General features: G+C 36.9%; 2 protein-coding genes across 2 annotated transcripts in view; both read left to right on the top strand.

Annotated features, from left to right (window-relative positions):
* LOC137731379 (toll/interleukin-1 receptor-like protein) overlaps window positions 1-19,410 on the top strand; it is a 76,585-nt gene that overhangs the window by 21,277 nt on the left and 35,898 nt on the right. The gene's annotated exons all lie outside the window — the stretch shown is intronic.
* On the top strand, window positions 12,179-13,463 carry LOC137743990 (disease resistance protein RUN1-like). The gene has a single exon (XM_068483893.2). The coding sequence runs from the start codon at window positions 12,462-12,464 to the stop codon at window positions 13,461-13,463; it is 1,002 nt and encodes a 333-aa protein (XP_068339994.1). The 5' UTR covers window positions 12,179-12,461.

Genomic DNA, 19,410 nt, shown 5'->3' with positions numbered 1-19,410 from the left:
TTTCCTGCGTGAAGTTCGGCGACGCTTTCGCGGCTTTTCAGATAACGCGTTCAACTTTGTCAAAAGATCTCTGACAAAGTTGAAAACACGTGAAGGTTATCATCCCAACTACGCGCCTTTGCCAACAAGCGTGGTGACAGAGCCGCACCCGTGACTACTTTTTCGAAGAGGCGCTCGCTCAGAAATCGAAGAGACGCTTGTTAAAAAATCGAAGAGACGTTTGTCGACAAGGGTAAAAGAACATAACCACCACTTGCTATTGGGAAATCCCTATATATGTCGACCTTCATCTTTTATGGCAAGGCAGACCTGAAAAAAAAAAATGCCCAACTCTTCCTCACCTCTGAGGGCGCACTCCCAGCAAAGCCTTTCGAAATACTCAATTTTTTCTTCTTCCCCAAAGAAGATACCAGATGCCTGGAGTACAGATGACCCAGGAGGAACGGTAGATTGAAGTATGTGGAGACAAACACAACAAATACATGTGCTGATCCATTCGCCGCTTCTTCAAAAGCAAAGGTATCTCATATCATCAAGGTCGAAAGCAAAGGTATCTCATATCATGCTTTTTCCTTGTCTTTTCCTTTGTCCTTGTTCTTACTCGCATGGCAAAGTGAAAGAAGCAATCAGCCGGCACTTGGAGTCAGTCTTCCGATCTGGACCCGACTGCCTGGAATCTATTCCCTGGTTGCTTACCTAGCGTTGCTCTCGAGTAGTCATCTTCAACGGTTGATACACTTCCAGAGAAGGGACCACTTCTGCAAAGGGGAGCAAGTAAGGCAAGTGAAAATGATACATTAAAGCATGTGGAGACAAGCAACAACTGCATATGTTGAGCTATCCTCTAACCCTCTTCAATACGAATTGGAGAGATTGAACAAAGAAACAGAAAAAAAGAGTAAAGCTCAGACCTTCGGGGGAGACCAAAATTTCCTGCTGCCCAGTTCAAGAGTAGCACAAAGGAAAATCAACGATTGGAGGAAACCAGAAAATCTTCCAGTCGAACTCAAGATCAAGCCTCGATGGCCCTTGAAGAAATTTCCAGCCCAATTCAAGATCAAGCCTCGACGGCCCTTGGGTTGACATCTACATTAAGGGACTTCAAAACGCATCTTCTACACGTGACAAGCACATGTCTACGACGCGCCTTGAAGTGGGGGCATTTGTAGACATCGAAATTTCAGTAAAACAAATGTTCACCCAACGCATTAAAGTTTTGACGTGTCAAGGCATACATGGCATACGCCACGTGTCGTACAAATTGTACACATGGCATGTGACTCAACAAAATAGGAAGAAATACCCTTGGATGATTAAACAAGGTTTTTCTTCTCAATTTGGGCAATGACAAGGTAAGCACACTTCAATCCATTACGGATCAAAGCAAGTTTTTCTCAATTTGGGCAATGACAAAGCATACACATTTCAAGTTTAAAATGGTGTTAAGTGGGAAATTAGGCCATAAGTTAGACCACTTCAAGTTTAAAATGGTATTAAGTGGGAAATTAGGCCATAAGTTACACCACTTCAATTTCAATATTGCATTAAGTGGGAAAATTAGGCAATGGTGCTTGGAAAGGAAAAAAATATTTTGTGGTGGTGATTCATTCTCAAAGCCTATAAATAGGCTTCTCCATCAAGGTATCAAGCATCAAGGAATTCACAAATACATTTCTCTACTCCCAAATTGGAAGAGAATTCCCCAAATCCTTGAAGCTTTGAAACTCCAAAGCTCTCAAGCATCCAAATTCCCAAGAATTCCGAAGGATCAAGAAAGCACTCTTCGTTCTTCGTCAAATCCTCTTTCAAGATCAAGCCCCAACGGCCCTTGAAGAACTTCCACCATTATTCAAGATCAAGCCCCGACGGCCCTTGAAGAAAGTGTTCATCGTTCATCCTAAGATCAAGCCCCAACGGCCCTTTGGATCAACAACCTCAACAAATCCACACATCCAATCGTTCTTCAAGATTAAGCCCAAAAGCCCTTGAAGATCCGCTCATCCATCAACCTTCAAGATCAAGCCCAAAAGCCCTTGAAGAAATCCACACAACCATTATTCAAGATCAAGCCCCGACGACCCTTGAAGAAAGTGTTCATCCGTTCATCAACTGTTCATCCTTAGATCAAGCCCCGACGGCCCTTTGGATCAACAACTCATCCACAAACCTACACCCTACGAAGATAGAATCAGAGGACCAAATTTGAGAGAGATCGTAACCCCAAAATCATAAACACAAAAAATATTATTTTGTACACGTTATTCTGGTTTCTTGTTTCAAGGAATCTTTCGTGTTCACAGCATCTCTTGGAATAGAGCCGCCGCCTCGTCAAAATGGTAGTACATTTGTATTGTACATACCCATCAAACAATTCTCTTGCCTCAGCAAACCTACACAATTTACAGAGCCAGATACCATACTAGTACAACGGAACACGTTTTTCACCGGCATTTCATAAAAAATTCTCCGGCCTTCTTTCAAACAACCACATTTATGCATTTCCAGTTCTAGTAGTGAATCCAAGTTCACTTCTAACATATTCATGAATTTTTTTTTACCAAGCTTCAAATTTTTCAACGCTGTGCAAGCTGAAATGGTGCTTACAACTGTAGCTTCATCAGGCTTCTCGTTGCTCTCACATCGCATCCCCCGAAACACATCCAAGGCCTCCTTAAACCTCCTGCACCTAAGACACCTTGAGATTGTAACATTCCAACAAAGCCTGTTTCTCTCAGGCATTTCATCAAACACCTGCTTGAAACTCTCAACCATGTCAATGAGCGAGTTACACACATACGCATCAAACCCAATTCCAGTTTTTACCCCAAACCCATGAACCTTCACCTTCCCGAACCTCTCCCAAGCATCCCAAGGCTTTGAAAACAAATGGTTGTTTCCGGCATTGGAAACTCGATGTGGGCAAGTCCTTTCTCTGCTTCAAATGTCCACTACATCATCTGATTAGACAAATACACAATCACATGGATGATGTAAGTGTTGCACTTGATAAGTGTTTGTATCCTAAAAACCACCATGTAAAAAAAAATAAAAAAATAAAAAAATAAAATTTAATGGGTACCCTAACTTTGAAACTTCTAACAAATGAATAAGAAATACAAAATGCATTGACCAAAAAATGAAAAGAAGATGGAACATGGGCCTCTTGGCTAAACATTTAGGGTGTGTTTGTTGCATCGGACTATCTCGGACTGAACTAGATTCAAGGATTAAGTTGGACTGGCTTAGATTAGACTAACTTGAACTAACTTAGTAAAGCGTTTGTAGCAGTGTCGGACTAAAAACAGAATAATTAATAAATTCTAATATTATATTATTTAATCCCTTTTTATTAAAATTTTATTATTAATTATCTCTTCTTTCTTTTTTTTGAAAACTTTCCTTTTCGAAAACCAATTCCACAATTTGAGATCAGATCAAAACAACTCCAATTCCACAATTGTAGAGTGTCCCGTCGACGAAATAGTGTCTCAAATCCAACTCCAATTCCACAAATCAGAGCGTCTCAGGCTACTGCCTCCATCTTCTTCGCCGGTCCTAGAGTTCTAGCATCTCAGGCGATAACCCCATGTCGCTTTGCCGTCTTCATCACCGTCGTGGACGTCGGCGTTCTTACATTTCCAGAATCATCCATCGCAGTCATGTTCCTCACCCACTACTGGGTTCATAAAGATCTTGTGATTTGGGTTTCAACGAAACCATCTGCGGTGATATGTGCCCATAACAGTCGGAGGCGGTAAAAGTTATGGAACTTGTCGGAGGAGGAATAGGTGGAAGATTGGCAGAGAAGGAAGACGGAATAGGGGGCTCTAGGACTTAGACGAGGAGAAGACGACAAAGAAGGAAACGGTCTTAGCAGTCCGGCCGAATTTGGGGTTCTTGGCTAAGAACTCCCAACGAAGTCATTAATCCGAGCGAGTCCCATCTAATCCCATTAAACTTCATCCTTTTGCAGACCAAATATGAGATTACCCTAACAATTAGTCTAGTCTAGTCCAGTCCCAAGGTCACACAAACACATCTTTAATAAATTAGGACGTGGCCTCACGTAACTCACGTTCTCTTTGCGTCACCTCTCATTAGAGCACTTCCAGCGTGGTGGAGGCCCCTTAGGGCTATCCACTCAATGAACAGTAACTGCCCTTAATGAACAGTTACCGTTTTTTGCATCTCTACCCCTACAGTTAATAGCTCTAGCAATTGGCAATAAAATATTTTTTTTATATGAAAAGCCCTAAAATACTGCAATCCGGAACAAATCCTGCAAATTTCATCAACAACTAGTAAGATAAATTAAAAAAAACTAAAAAAATCAACCCAGAATAAAAAAACCCACAAGGGTTGAATAAAGATTTAGAGAAAATAACCAAAAACCCACATACCTTTTTGGTTACAAATTCATCGAAACAGGTTAAGTAAGCAGAATGGCGACGACGACGACTTGGTCTCACTTCTTCTGGCTGGCGGGAGGTCGAGATGGAAAGAAGGCGGCGAGCTTGGATCTGCTTTGACGGTGGCTGCCATGGCAGAAAGAATGAGGGCAAGGTGGGGCTACAGTAGGAGTCGAAGATAGAACGCATAAGGTTTTTCAAATTTAAAAAATATTATTAAATAATTAAACATTTTATTTAATTCATTTTTGACACATGGCATAAAATAGATGATCTTGTCAGCAAATATATAGGACCTATAATTTACCACATCATTATTTAACAGATGTATGAAATCACAACAGATTAACTAACAGATGTATGAAATCACAACTAAATACAAGTTTGTGTATGGAATTGAAATATTTTGAAGATGTTGTATGAAATTGTAGTTGCACCCAAACTTGAAGGGGGTAAATTGTGATTTGATTTAAATATTAAAAACTTAAAAAAAAAAAAAAAAAAAAAAAAACTTGCAGGACGTATTCTTACCACCCATCACCCTCACCTTTCCCTACCCCCACCTCATCCCCCACCCGATCTGTTCCTCCCTCTCCTCCTTCATTCGCCTCCCCCATCTACATATCCCTCTCATCGAGACCTTCTATGACAGCACCTTTGTTGCCATCGTTGTTGGGGAATTCGACATCGCAGTTAACACCAGCCCATTTGGCCGAATTATGCCTGCTGACGTCGAGGATGGAGCCCGCGCGCACGACTCGGCAGAGTTGCTTCGCCGCTTGGGGATCAATTTCAAGCGGATCCAAGATTCGGAGTGGACTAGATCCGGTTTGCAGAATTGATGTTGTCCTCGGGGATCGTCTGCAACAATGTCGTTAACTGGGTAAAAATGCATATGCATCGTCGGAAAACAGACCAAGTCGGCCTTGTCGGAAAATATACCTCGTCGGCCTCATGGATCGCAATAGATCTGAGGTGGTTTTCGGGTGGGAGTGGCGGTGGTTAGCCCAGCCAGCCATTGACGTGGGTGATAAGGTGAGGGTGGCGGCGGCGGTTTGGGTTTGTTTGTGAAGGAAAGAGAAGGGGAAGAACGGATGGCATGCGGGGATGAGGGATGGATGAGGTAAGGGTGGCGACGGGTGAGGGTGATGAGTGGTAACAGTGGGTCCCGCAAGTTTTTTTTTTAGTTTTTAATATTTAATTAAATTTTTAATAGGGAGTGGAACCCGCCTCAAGCCATGTCAACATTTAACAGAAGAATTGACAGACAAACTGATAGAAGGTATGATATTGCAACAAATTTGAAGATAAGATATGATATTAAAATATTTTAAAGATGGAATATAAAACTGTGATTTGCCCAAGAATTGTGGTTTTAGTCGTTAAATTTTAATTTTATTGTCAAATATGATAAGAAACATTTTTAATAATTTATAAATCATTTTAGATATTTTAAAAGTACTTTCAAATATACGTACTAATAATTTTTTATAAGTATTCATTATAAATTAAGTCTTTAGATGCTGAGAAATTGACAAAGACCACGCGCATTTATGACGCTGTTTGGGGCAGTCAAAACATGAGTCTTTTATTTGGAGGAGGATTCTCTATCGTCATAATCTCTCTATCCTTTCATATCCTCTTATTTGAACAGTCACAATTAAATCACGTCAACATCTTATATTGATTTTTTTTATAGAAATAATAAGACAAAAAATAATATGTACAAGAAGGGAATGGAAAGAGATGAAAATAGGAGGGTAGAGAATCCTCCTCCCCTCTTATTTTCTCTTTGGAATTATTTTTTAGGAAGAAAAGTCTATATGTTTCTTATATTATATGTAGGCGAGTAGCTAGTGTGTATGAAAAATGAAATGATGTTGAACTTATGATGACATGATGTGAGTGCTCCGAATACCCTCCTAAAGAAACAAATAAGAATAAAATTATCTCCATCAGTCACTTATGGACACATTAAATAATAATATCTAATATGTACAACTTGAGCTAAAATCATTTTACAAAATTAATCTTATAGAACCTTACAAAATTAATCTTAAAGGGGCAGCCAAAAATTAAATGGTTACGATGATATACTACTACTCTTCATCCTTTAAGATTAATTTTACAAAAAATTAATTAAATGAGTAATAATTTAATCATTGATTAGCATTGCTAAAATCTCATTATTTGACTGAATAATATAATTTTTAAAGAATGACCTCGAAAATAGAGAGTTTAAAACATGCATATAACATTGCATGATGACAAATGAACTAAAAACATAAAACCAAAAAGTTTAAACGAAAAGGTTACTGAGGAAATCTATATATAAAGAGAATAGAAAAGGTGAACAGTATTTTGGTGTCATCAAGCTTCAACAAAATATTTGGACAAATATGCCCCCAAAACAAAACACTTTAAAGGCATTCCAAAATAATACATCAAATAAGTCAAGGGCATTTTCGTCATTTTAATAGTATTTTTTTAATAGTTAATTTTTTTGTGGTTTGTTTGTTTGCTTTTTTATTTTTTTTATTATTATTTTTTTAAATTAGTACCTTACAATAGACTAGCAATAATATGATTCAATTTCTCTATTTTTAAACACGTTCAAAACATCTTAAAAGGCGTGTAATGCCGGTTATAAAAAAAATCATTCGAACGTGGATAATAATGTGATTAAATTAGTTATCAAATGATTGTTTTTTTTTTTTCCTAACAAACGATATTATCTACACTAGGGGGAGGGGAAAGGGGTGGGCTTAGCCTCATAATGGGCTAGAAATAATGTGATTCAATGAATTGTTTATTAAATATTATTTTCTCTATTTCTAAACACGTTCAAAACATCTTAAGAGGCGTATAATGCCAATTATAAAAAAGGTCATTCGCACGCGGATAATAATGTGATTAAATTAGTTGTCAAATGATTGTTTTTTTTTTACAAACGATATTATCTACACTAAAAGGCAGGGGGTGGGCTTAGCCTCGCAATGGGCTAGCAATAATATGATTCAATCAATTGTTTATTAAATATTATTTTCTCTGTTCTTAATGTAAACTCTATAGAGACCGATTTTATAATTTGAATTCAGTTGCTTTAATTGGTTTATGAGATGTTTCTTCTAGCATAATCTAAGATTATTCATTTACTTTAAATATTTGACTTTCCTTTTATCAATTTACGCATATAGATACATTTAAAATGAGTAAGTCATACGTAGCACGCTGTGATTCAAAAAATATCTTCTACACGCACGTAAGCACCTGCATGAAGACTAGTCTAGCTATTAATTATTTCTACCCTAATATTGAAAAGCTAAGATCAGCCTTTTCTTTCATGTGAATAAAGCATCTATCACTTTCAGAGTTTCCAATATATACCCACCCAACACATTGCCAATTATCTCGATCCTAACACATGAATGAACTCTGCATGTTGTCACGAAGCTAACACAATTTGCACCAACGTGGTTTGCTGAATTGTCATTTGCGAATCCTTCGTGGCTGGATGACAAAGCACCACCTGTCTTGGACAATGGTTCTTGCACAACCTTCATGCAGCTGTCACACTCCCCACGCGAATGCCTTGTGCATAAACGAGTTTAACATGCACCTTATTCTTGTCCCACGATATATATATGAACTTACCTTCACAATCTAAGTTATCATCATTTGGGCTCAGTCTAATAACTCTTTCTTTTTTCACCTTCTTGATAAAAAAACAAAAATGTGTTCCATTTCAAATATTAGCATTGCCTCGTGGTGCAAGAAGCATGAAGATGGAGATGATAGAGTCACTGTCAAATTTGAGGATCTTTCGCCATTGACATGCTCAGAAGGGGACGGGGACGATGATGACGATGATGGCGACTATGATTTTGCTCCGGCTGCATAAGTATAGAGAGACTAGTACTACTTGTTATTAACTTAATTAGCATAGCTAGGGTTAGCTCAAGTTTTGTATTGAAGACTATTATATTCTATGGTCAGTGGTTACATATATAATAATATAGTAAACCTAATTATAATAATTAGTATTCATAGGGCTCTTTTCCTTCTGATCTCATTTTCATCTACTGTTCATCCTGCGACGAGTGACCTACTATGTGTATGTCAGGGTGGCCTTGCAAAATACGTAATATGTACGCAGCCAGAAAAAGGAAAAACCTAATAACATTATTTATTTCTAATGATACTTATTAATCGTCTGTTGAAATTTGAAAGCAAATTCGGTTGATAAATGATGAGTCTATCAATTCTATTAACTTATAAACTCTAAAACTGGTTTTGTAAAAGGAACGACAACAGGCCAAATGATTAAATTTCTTGATTTTCATTTTCAAGGATTAGCATTGAATAATCTTGCCTTCATATGGTATTAGTATGAAGCCTCAGGTGGTGCAAGTCTTCAAATGGAATATTAGATTAAATTACTATAATTACGAAGATACAAAAATTTGTATTCTCTCATGGAACCAGATAATTAAGAGCACAGTTCATAATTTTTTTGTTGTAATTAAATTAAAATATCGGTCAATTCGATAATCATTTTATTTTTTATTTTTAGATTTAATTTGTTTTTAATTTAGAGATGGAGCAAAAGTATGATGTGAAGTTCATGGGAAAAATTTATAGGTAAGAGCTGGTAAGCATATTAATCGGAGGGCAGCTAGGGCCGGCAAAGAAGCTAGCATAGTGAAAATATGCTCTAACTAGCAAAAAAAAAAAAAAAAGAAGAAAAGTAACGAAATGATAGCATTTTAGATAAGGACAACGAAATTTTCAAAACATCTAAACATTTATTAGTCCAATAAGACCTAGGTTTACTCTATGCACCCTGTTATCTCATCTAAACCCAATAATAAAGGCATTATCAAACTTTGCAACATAATGCATCTCTCTCTCATTTTTGGGTGGGAGGGATAGCCAACAATAAACTCATGGACAATTTCATTAAGTATAATACTAGCATTCATACTTTGAAGGATGAGCCCATTCTTCATTATGCAAGTAATGTATATTTATCATACAAATCTTATAATCGGAATTGTTCAATTTCTTAATCTTCATTCAAACAGCTATAGAAAATCATTTGAATCGGAGATTATTTAGTCATTAAAATGTATAGAACGTACAAATCAACAGTGTAGATACCAAGTAACATATTCATGGTGAACCGTTCATTTATTTGATATGTTTGAATGATTAAACAATTTTCAATTCAAATGATTTTTTTGTATGAGTGATCTTCAAATGATGATTAAGAAATTAAATGATTTTGATCATTAAGTTTATATACTTAAAATACGTTATTTGCAAATGTAAGAATATGTGCATCCCTTCATGGGGATGCAAAGTATTATCCTTCCATTAATCTTAAGAGTAACCTACACTTACCACATTTTTCATAACACATTTCTAATAGAAATAGGACTTACTAATATATGTGAATCTCATCTCTATTAGAAATGTGATACAAATATGATATAAAAAATGTGATAAAATATCACTTTTGTAATTTCAATTGAACTGCATCTATCCAAACACCCCCACCTTTTTAACCCCGCTTTTATTAAAACCTAATGATTTTTCTCCAGTTTCTACAAACCAAACTACAAATACAAGTATAAATAGATGGTACTGAAACAAATTGTAGAAACACATCCCTGAATATAGGCCATAAAAAAATTGCTTAATTGAATTAGAAGTCAACGGACCTAAATCGATTAGTACAATGGTTTTATATCTAATTAACCCTAATACTAAACAAGTAGAAGATGAAACACCAATCCAAAAAAAGAAGAGAATAAAATCCCATGCGAAACCTCTAAATTCAAACTTGGTTGTCTTAGTTTGTACATGAAGATAATGTAATAGACTCTCTCTAATTTTGTGCTAGTTTTTTCCCTCCTCCGTGCCTCTTTCCCTTACCCTTCGTAGAACCTTAGTTTTCCCATTAATCAACAATGACGTTACTAACTTGTGTCGTACACTCTGTTTTGTAGCACTAAGTACCTCCTAAAGTGGAGCTATAAGCTCATCAGTTGGGGATAGTTTGTGCTTTTTCCGTTGAACGCCTTCTTTTCTCCAAAGGCAGTTTTCGCCCAATCTTCAATTTTAGCCATCCAGTATTCAGATTGTGTGGCGACAAGTGGCTTCGTGGGTTTTCCCTGAAAACTACCTTGCTTTTCTTCAAAAAGCAGCTCCGTTTTTCCACCTTTCTATTACCGTGTCACTAGGGTTACAGGATGACTTTTGTCTTTGATGACTGGATGCTTTTAAGATGAGACTTGACTTGAGTATCTCACTTCATTTAATGATCACCGTTATAAAAAAAATTTGATTAGGAGATTATTTAGTCATTAAAATATATAGTACAAATTATACTAAGTAATATATTCATAGTCAATTGTTTATTTATTTGATATTTTGGATAATTAAATGATTTTCGGTTTGATTTTTTTTTTTTTGTATGAGTGGTCTTCAAACAATTACTAAGAGATTGAATAATTTCGATCGTTGAGTTTATATGCTCAAGATTTACAAATGTAAGAATATGTGCATCCTTCAAGGGGATGCAAGTATTATCCTTTCATTAATCTCAAGATCATTAATCTCAAGAGTAACATTATACTTATCACATTTTTCATATCATATTGTATCATCTCTTTAATAGATGTATAACTCATCAATACATGTAGATCCGTCTTTATTAGAAAGGTAGTATAAATATAATATAAAAATGATAAAAGTAGTATTTTTGGGTAATGCTAAAGCTGATTTGGAATTGTGGTGTTTAAAAAAAAAAAATCACGTATTAAAAAATCTGAAGTATTAAATGTGTTTAGAAAAATACAAAAAATGTTACTAGCCGCTTAACTCCGACACTAGACTAGTTTAATGGTAATGCTGCTATCTATTTTATGCTTTTCCACATTCTGAAACATGTTAATGAATGGTTGTTAGGCAAATAGCACACAGGAAAAATAGCTTCATTGAAACATCAACATTTGCAAGATAAAATATGAGTAATGCTAAGGAGATAGGAGACTACCTATTTAAAATATATTTTACAAAAGTTTAATTATATTTAAACGCCTAAAATTTGAGTTTTATTTTTATTTTTTATTATATCAAACATCTGTGCTTTTTAAGATTTTGAGTAAGACGCTTAGGTACATTAAGTTACATCAGTATTTTTTTATTTATCAAATTATAAATTATGATTATAATTTTCAAAATTATGAGGAATCGTTGATATGGTATAAAAATGCCAAATGACTTTCAAGACGGAAGTTGTCCTATAGAAGGGCCTAACGAATTTGTAATTAGAATTAGAAGATCTCTTTTAATTGATTCTTAAGAGCGAATTTGTAATTGGAATTAGAAGATCTCTTTTAATTGATTCTTAAGAGCATAACATGAGTTATTCAGTATATTTTGATTTGATCAAATTCGTGGGCATCCCATAAAGAAGCACTTATGGTAGTAGAACTCATTTTTTAAGATATTTTAGAAGTTGTGAACTCCTGTTTAAGAGATAATCATGGTCTTTCATTTTAAATACATGGTGCAAACAAAAGGAACCAAACAGATGGGCCCATGGTGCAAACAAAAGGAACCAAACAGATGGACCAATTCAAGTAATTGAAGGCCCAATCGAAATGGAGCCACAAATCCAACACAACAGACTACAGCGTCTTTCTTCCAAATCTTCTCTGGTTCTATTTTTTTCACAAATCCTAAACCATAATCTCACCTTTATTGAAAGTCTAAGAAGTCAGGCAATATTATCACCCTCCATGTCGTTCATGTTTACTAATTGAGCGAAGTGATAGCTTCTAGTAATCCTTCATTGAGTTAATGCTGACTAATTAAGTTTGCAGGCATGAAGCAAAGCTTATTAGGAGAATTGTTGAAGAGAATATTAGGGAATTGCTTCCCAGCACAGATGAATTACACGTGGCCAAATACCCGGTTGGAATCGACTCTCGTGTTCAACCAATTATAAGTGATCTTTCAAGTGGTGGACCAGATGATGTTAAAATGGTTGGAATTTGGGAGATGGGTGGATTGGGGAAAACAACCGTTGCCAAAGCCATTTATAGCAAAATTCATCATAGCTTCCAATTCAAATGCTTCCTTGAAGATGTTTGCCACCATGGTACAAGCCAACATGGTCTGTTCTGTTTGCAACAAAAATTTATTTCTGACATCTTACAACATGCCAAGCCTCAAATTATTAGTTGCGTTGCTGCAGGGATCACTGTTATAAGACAACACCTCCAATGTAGAAGGGTACTTGTCTTTATTGACAGTGTAGATAAAGTGGAACAACTAAATGCAATAGCTGGAAATTGTGAATGGTTTGGTCCAGGAAGCATACTTATCATAACAACACAAGATGAGCATATACTAAATCAACTTAGAGTGAAAATGAGATATCCAGCTTGGGGAATGAATAAAGAAGAAGCTCTCGAGCTTTTCAGTTGGCATACATTTGAAAATAGTTGCCCCGATGAAGAATATCTGGAATTGTCAAAAAAGGTAGTTTCTTACTGTGGGGGTCTGCTGTTAGCACTCCAAGTTTTAGGCTCTTCTCCTATTGGCAGACCCATAATAGAGTGGGAAAGCCATATGGAGAAATTGAAAAGAATACCTGAAGGACAAATTATAGAAAAACTTAGAATAAGCTTTGATGGGCTAGATGATACTCAGAAGACTATATTCCTTGATATATGTTTCTTTCTTGAAATCGGCCAGGTTGATGTGGAGAAGGATTATGTCACAAAAATATTAGATGGATGTGGCTTATCTCCAATAATAGGAATCAGTGTTTTCTGTGAACGGTGCCTTGTAATTGTTGAACGAGGCATGCTAATGATGCATGATTTGATTCGAGATACGTGCAAGATAATCATTTCTGAAAAATCCCCCACTCAGCCTGAAAGATGGAGTAGACTCTGGGACCCCGAAGCTATAACAGATGTGTTGACAAATAAATTTGTAAGTAGATTCCCAACAAAGTTTCATATTAATGCTCGCTAAATTATTTCCTAGTGCATGCTGCTGCCTATATCTTATAATTATTGTGTAGAAATAATATTAAATCGATTTCCAATGGTAACAATTGTTAGTATGCTGATTCATGTTTGTAAATAAATCATTTTTCACACGCAAATTACCCTTTTTATTACTCATCGTATATCCCACTAATTAATGACGAGTACTACAGATGGACCCAAATGAAATGTGCAGTTACAGACGATGGATGCAAAAATATAGAAATCAGGGCTAAAATCTCACTTGGAATCCTTTCTATCAACTCCTCTGCTTCGTCTAACAGTCCAGCATAGCCAAGAAGGTCGATCTGGCAACCATAGTGCTCTAACTTCGGCGCAATCTCTCATATATCTTTCTCATGGAGTTGAAGAACTCACGACCCTCATCTACCAACCCTCTGTGAACGCAAGCACTCAAGACAACAATGAAGGTGAAATCATCAGGCTTCATGCCAATCTGTACCATTTTCGAGAAGAACTCGATTGCTTTGCTTGTCTTGCCATTCATTGCAAGCCCACAAATGTTTGAAGTCCAAAGACCTAATGCTGCCAACCGAGCACAGCCTGTTAAGAGCAACCGCTGTAAATTTATCCCCTTCAACATTTTAGTTTGCATCTCTTGGAATAGAGCCCCGCCTCGTTAAAATGGTAGTATAATTTTATTGTACATACATACCCATCAAACACTTCTCTTGCCTCACCAAACCTACACAATTTACAGAGCCAGATACCATACTAGTACAACAGAACACGTTTATCCCGGCATTTCATAAAAAATTCTCCGTCCTTCATTCAAACAACCACATTTATGCATTTCCAGTTCTAATAGTAAATCCAAGTTCGCTTCTAAAATATTCATGAATTTTTTTACCAAGCTCCAAATTTTTCAACGCTGTGCAAGCTGAAATGGTGCTTACAACCGTAGCTTCATCAGGCTTCTCGTTGCTCTCACATCGCATCCCCCGAAACACATCCAAAGCCTCCTCAAACCTCCTGCATCTAAGATACCTCGAGATTGTAACGTTCCAACAAAGCCTGTTTCTCTCAGGCATTTCATCAAACACCTGCTTGAAACTCTCAACCATGTCAATGAGCGAGTTACACACATACGCATCAAACCCAATTCCAGTTTTTACCACAAACCCATGAACCTTCACCTTCCCGAACCTCTCCCAAAGCATCCAAAGGCTTTGAAAACAAATGGTTGTTTCCCACATTGGAAAACTCGATGTGGGCAAGTACTTTCTCTACTTCAAAGGTCCACAACATCATTTGATTAGACAAATACACATTCACACAGATCATCTAAGTGTGGCACTTGATAAGTGTTTGTATCCTAAAAACCCCTATGTCGAAAAAAAAAAAATAATAATAATAATTTGATTTTTTTTTTTTGGTCAAATAACAACAAAATTTGATGGGTGCCCTAACTTTGAAACATTTAACAAATTAATAAGAAGTACTAAATGCATTGACCCAAAAATGAGAAGAACATGGAACATGGGCTTCTTGGCTAAACATTTAATAAATTAGGACGTGGCCTCACTTAACTCAGGTTCCATTTTCATCACCTGTCATTGGTGGAATCCAAACCTCTTTTTTTTTTTTCTTTTTTTTTTTAAGGAGTTTTAACGAATCACTCATAGTATTATTCATTTTTAATGAAAATGATATTTTTACTCTAAAAAGTCACTCATGGTATTATTCATTTACAACACATTTTTGTCATTTTGATTAAAACTCAAATTAAGCCCTTTTCATTAGTGTTTTTTTTTTTTTTCTTGGCTTCTTTCCCATTCCTTATTCTTTATCGTTTATGTTGTACTTATTTTCCAAATCATAAAAAAGATAAAATTATTTTATTTTTTAAACAAATGATATTATCTACATTGAGGGGAGATGTGGGCTTAGCCTTCTAATGAGCTAACAATAATATGATTTAAATTCGCCTTTGGCGAACCAAAAACCTCTCCCTTACATATAAAAAAAATATCACTAAACCGTATTACTAACTATGTATGCTAGCCAGATAAATATTGGTTTATGTTTTAGTAGATAAAGTTTTTTTTTTTTTTTTTTTTTTTTCAATAAACCATGTGTCTCAATAAACAATTATGCATCATCAATTTGGTTATACTAACACATTCGACGTACTTATGCACCCATTACATATGTACAATCGACCAAAGCACATGTATGTACGCAATTATTAAATTCATCATAGAGTACAAGAATTTCATTTTATTTTCACTAAGTTCTTCATAGTGTGGCTGTCACATCCCGGCTCAGGACGGATCACTTCCCGGGTCCGCTCCATCACTGTAGCACGATATTGTCCGCTTTGGGCTTACCATTCCCTCACGGTTTTGTTTTTGGGAACTCACGAGCAACTTCCTAGTGGGTCACCCATCATGGGATTGCTCTAGCCCCATTCTCGCTTAACTTCGAAGTTCCTACGAAACCCAAAGACAGTGAGCTCCCAAAAGGCCTCGTGCTAGGTAATGATAGAAATATACATATAAGGATCACTCTCCTGGGCGATGTGGGATGTCACAATTCACCCCCCTTAGGGGCCCGACGTCCTCGTCGTCACACTACGACCAGGGTTAGGCTTTGATACCATATTGTCACATCCCAGCCCGGGACGGATCACTTCCCGGGCCCGCTCCATCATCGTAGCACGATATTGTCCGCTTTAGGCTTACCATTCCCTCATGGTTTTGTTTTTGGGAACTCACGAGCAACTTCCCAGTGGGTCACCCTTCATGGGATTGCTCTAGCCCCCTTCTCACTTAACTTCGGAGTTCCTACGAAACCCGAAGTCAGTGAGCTCCCAAAATGCCTCGTGTTAGGTAGGGATGGGAATATACATTTAAGGTTCACTCCCCTAGGCGATGTGGGATGTTACAATCCACCCCCCTTAGGGGCCCAACGTCCTCGTCGGCACACACGTGGCTAGGGTTAGGCTCTGATACCAAATTGACACATCCCGGCCTGGGGCGGATCACTTCCAGGGCCCGCTCCACCACCGTAACACGATATTGTCCGCTTTGGGCTTACCATTCCCTCACGGTTTTGTTTTTGGGAACTCACGAGCAACTTTCCAGTGGGTCACTCATCATGGCATTGCTCTAGCCCCCTTCTCGCTTAACTTCGGAGTTCCTACGGAACCCGAAGTTAGTGAGCTCCCAAAAGGCCTTGTGTTAGGTAGGGATAGAAATATACATATAAGGATCACTCCCCTGTGCGATGTGAGATGTCACAATGGCAGTTTGTAATTAATATTAATAAATTATGAACGTCATTATTGTCTACTATCTAAAAGGATTTGGTTGTCTACATTTTTTTTAAGCTTGCACCCATTTAAACCCGCCCGTCCCCTCGCCAATTCCTGGCTTTGCCACTGATGGTCACATATATAATATAGTTAACCTAATCATAAATAATCAGTATTCACAACGCTCTTTTCCTTCTGATGTCATCTTCATCTACACGTTCGTCCTGCGGCAAGTGACCTAATGTGTGTATGTCAAGGTAGCCTTGCAAAATACATACTATGTAAGCCGCCAGAAAAAGGAAAAACCTAATAATATTATCTATTTCTAATGATCTTTCGTCTGTTGAAATTTGAAAGCAAATTCGGTTGATAAATTAATAATGATGAGTCCACAAATTTCCATTAACATATGAACTCTCAGACTTGTTTTGTAAAAGGAATGACAACAGGGCAAGTGATTAAATTTCTTGAATTTCATTTTCAAGGATTAGCATTGAATAATCTTGCCTTCATATGGCATTAGTACGCAGCCTCAAGCGGTAGCAAGTCTGCTAATGGAATATTAGTATAATTAAGAGGATACAAAAATTTGTATTCTCTTTGTGGAACCAGATAATTAAGAGCATTGTTCAGACTTTTTTGTTGTAATTAAATCAAAATATCGGTCAATTAGATAACCATTTTATTTTTTATTTTTAGATTTCATTTGGTTGTAGTGATGGAGGAAAAGTATATGGAGAAGTGAGCAATGTAAAAGGATGATGCGAGGATCATGGGAGAAGGAGCGGAAGAGAGAACGAAAAGTGAAATCAAATGCAAATTGCTTTTGGTTTTTTATTTTCACTTGTGTGTTATCTCATCATCATTTCTTGTATTTACTGTGAAAAGAAAACGCTCTTAGTTCAGTTCAATAGAATATGGGTCTCCAAAACTCGAGGTTGTAGGTTCAAATCCTACAAAACGTGATTCTGTTATGTAGGCAACAATGGTAAGATGTGGTAAGCATGGTAATTGTATCCAAGGAAGCTAGTATAGTGAAAATATGCTCGACATTTTTATACCCCCTCCCTCTCTCCTATTTGTAGCAAAAAAAAAAAATTAGTAAAGTAACAAAATGATTAACAAATGGGATCTTAGATCGGGACAATGAATTTTTCAGATCACCTAAATTAAAATCCAATTGGAACTAGGTTTTCTCTTTGCATCCGGTTATCTCATCTAAACCCAATAATGAAGGCATTATCAAACTCTGCAACGTAATGTATATCTCTCTCGTTTCTGGGTGAGAGGGATATAGCTAATTATAAACTCATGGACAATTCCATTAAGGATTATACTCTTGTTCCCACTTTGAAGGGATAAGCTCGTTCTTCATTATGCAAATAATGTATGTTCATTAAACAAATTTTATAATTAGAATTGTTTAATTTCTTAATCTTCATTTAAAGATTAGTGCTATAAACAATGATTTGAATCGGAGATTATTTAGTTATTGAAATGTATAGTACAAATCAAGATACCAAACAACATATGAATGAACCATTCATTTATTTAATACATTTGAATGATTAAACAATTTTTTATTTGAATGATTTTTTGTATGAGTGATGTGACATCCCACATCGCCTAGGGGAGTGATCCTTAAATGTATATTCCCATCCTTACCTAGCACGAGGCCTTTTGGGAGCTCACTGGCTTCGGGTTCCGTAGGAACTCCGAAGTTAAGCGAGAAGGGGGCTAGAGCAATCCCATGATGGGTGACCCATTGGGAAGTTGCTCGTGAGTTCCCAAAAACAAAACCGTGAGGGAATGGTAAGCCCAAAACAGACAATATCGTGCTACGGTGGTGGAGCGGGCCCGGGAAGTGGTCCCACCCGGGCCGGGATGTGACAATTGGTATCAGAGCCTAACCCTGGCCGCGTGTGTGCCGACGAGGACGTCGGGCCCCTAAGGGGGTGGATTGTGACATCCCACATCGCCCAGGGGAGTGATCCTTAAATGTATATTCCCATCCTTACCTAGCACGAGGCCTTTTGGGAGCTCACTGGCTTCGGGTTCCGTAGGAACTCCGAAGTTAAGCGAGAAGGGGGCTAGAGTAATCCCATGATGGGTGACCCATTGGAAAGTTGCTTATGAGTTCCCAAAAACAAAACCGTGAGGGAATGGTAAGCCCAAAGCGGACAATATCGTGCTACGGTGGTGGAGCGGGCCCGAGAAGTGGTCCCACCCGGGCCAGGATGTGACAAGTGATATTCAAATCATGACTAGGAAATTGAATGATTTCAATAGACGAGTTTATATATTTAAATACGTTATTCGTAAATGTAGGAATATGTGCATCATTTCATAAGAATGCAAGTATTATCCTTTCATTAATCGCAAGAGTAACATTTCATTTGTCATATTTTTTTATGTCACATTTGTATCACTTCTTAAATAAAATAAGATTAATTAATATATGTAAATTTTATTGTTATTAGAAACATAATACATAGAAACGTGATAAAAGTACACATGTGACTCCGACAACTTTCGGTCCGACGTGCCGATGTGTAGATATTCGTTAGAAGCGTGTGAACGCTAATAGCCGCTTTTACCAACTCTTTCACCGATCTCAGCAATAATTACGTCTGCAAGCTTGCAGACACTTCCAATC

This window comes from Pyrus communis, chromosome 15, assembly GCF_041283825.1.
Source record: "Pyrus communis isolate YQ-2024b chromosome 15, ASM4128382v1, whole genome shotgun sequence".
Lineage (NCBI taxonomy): Eukaryota > Viridiplantae > Streptophyta > Magnoliopsida > Rosales > Rosaceae > Pyrus > Pyrus communis.
The sequence above is the reverse complement of the archived record's forward strand: the minus strand, read 5'-3'. Positions and strand labels throughout refer to the sequence as shown.

Bases quoted from the DNA above. Each gene is read 5' to 3' on its own strand.
- LOC137743990 (XM_068483893.2), top strand. From the start codon at position 12,462: ATGGTTGGAATTTGGGAGATGGGTGGATTGGGGAAAACAACCGTTGCC.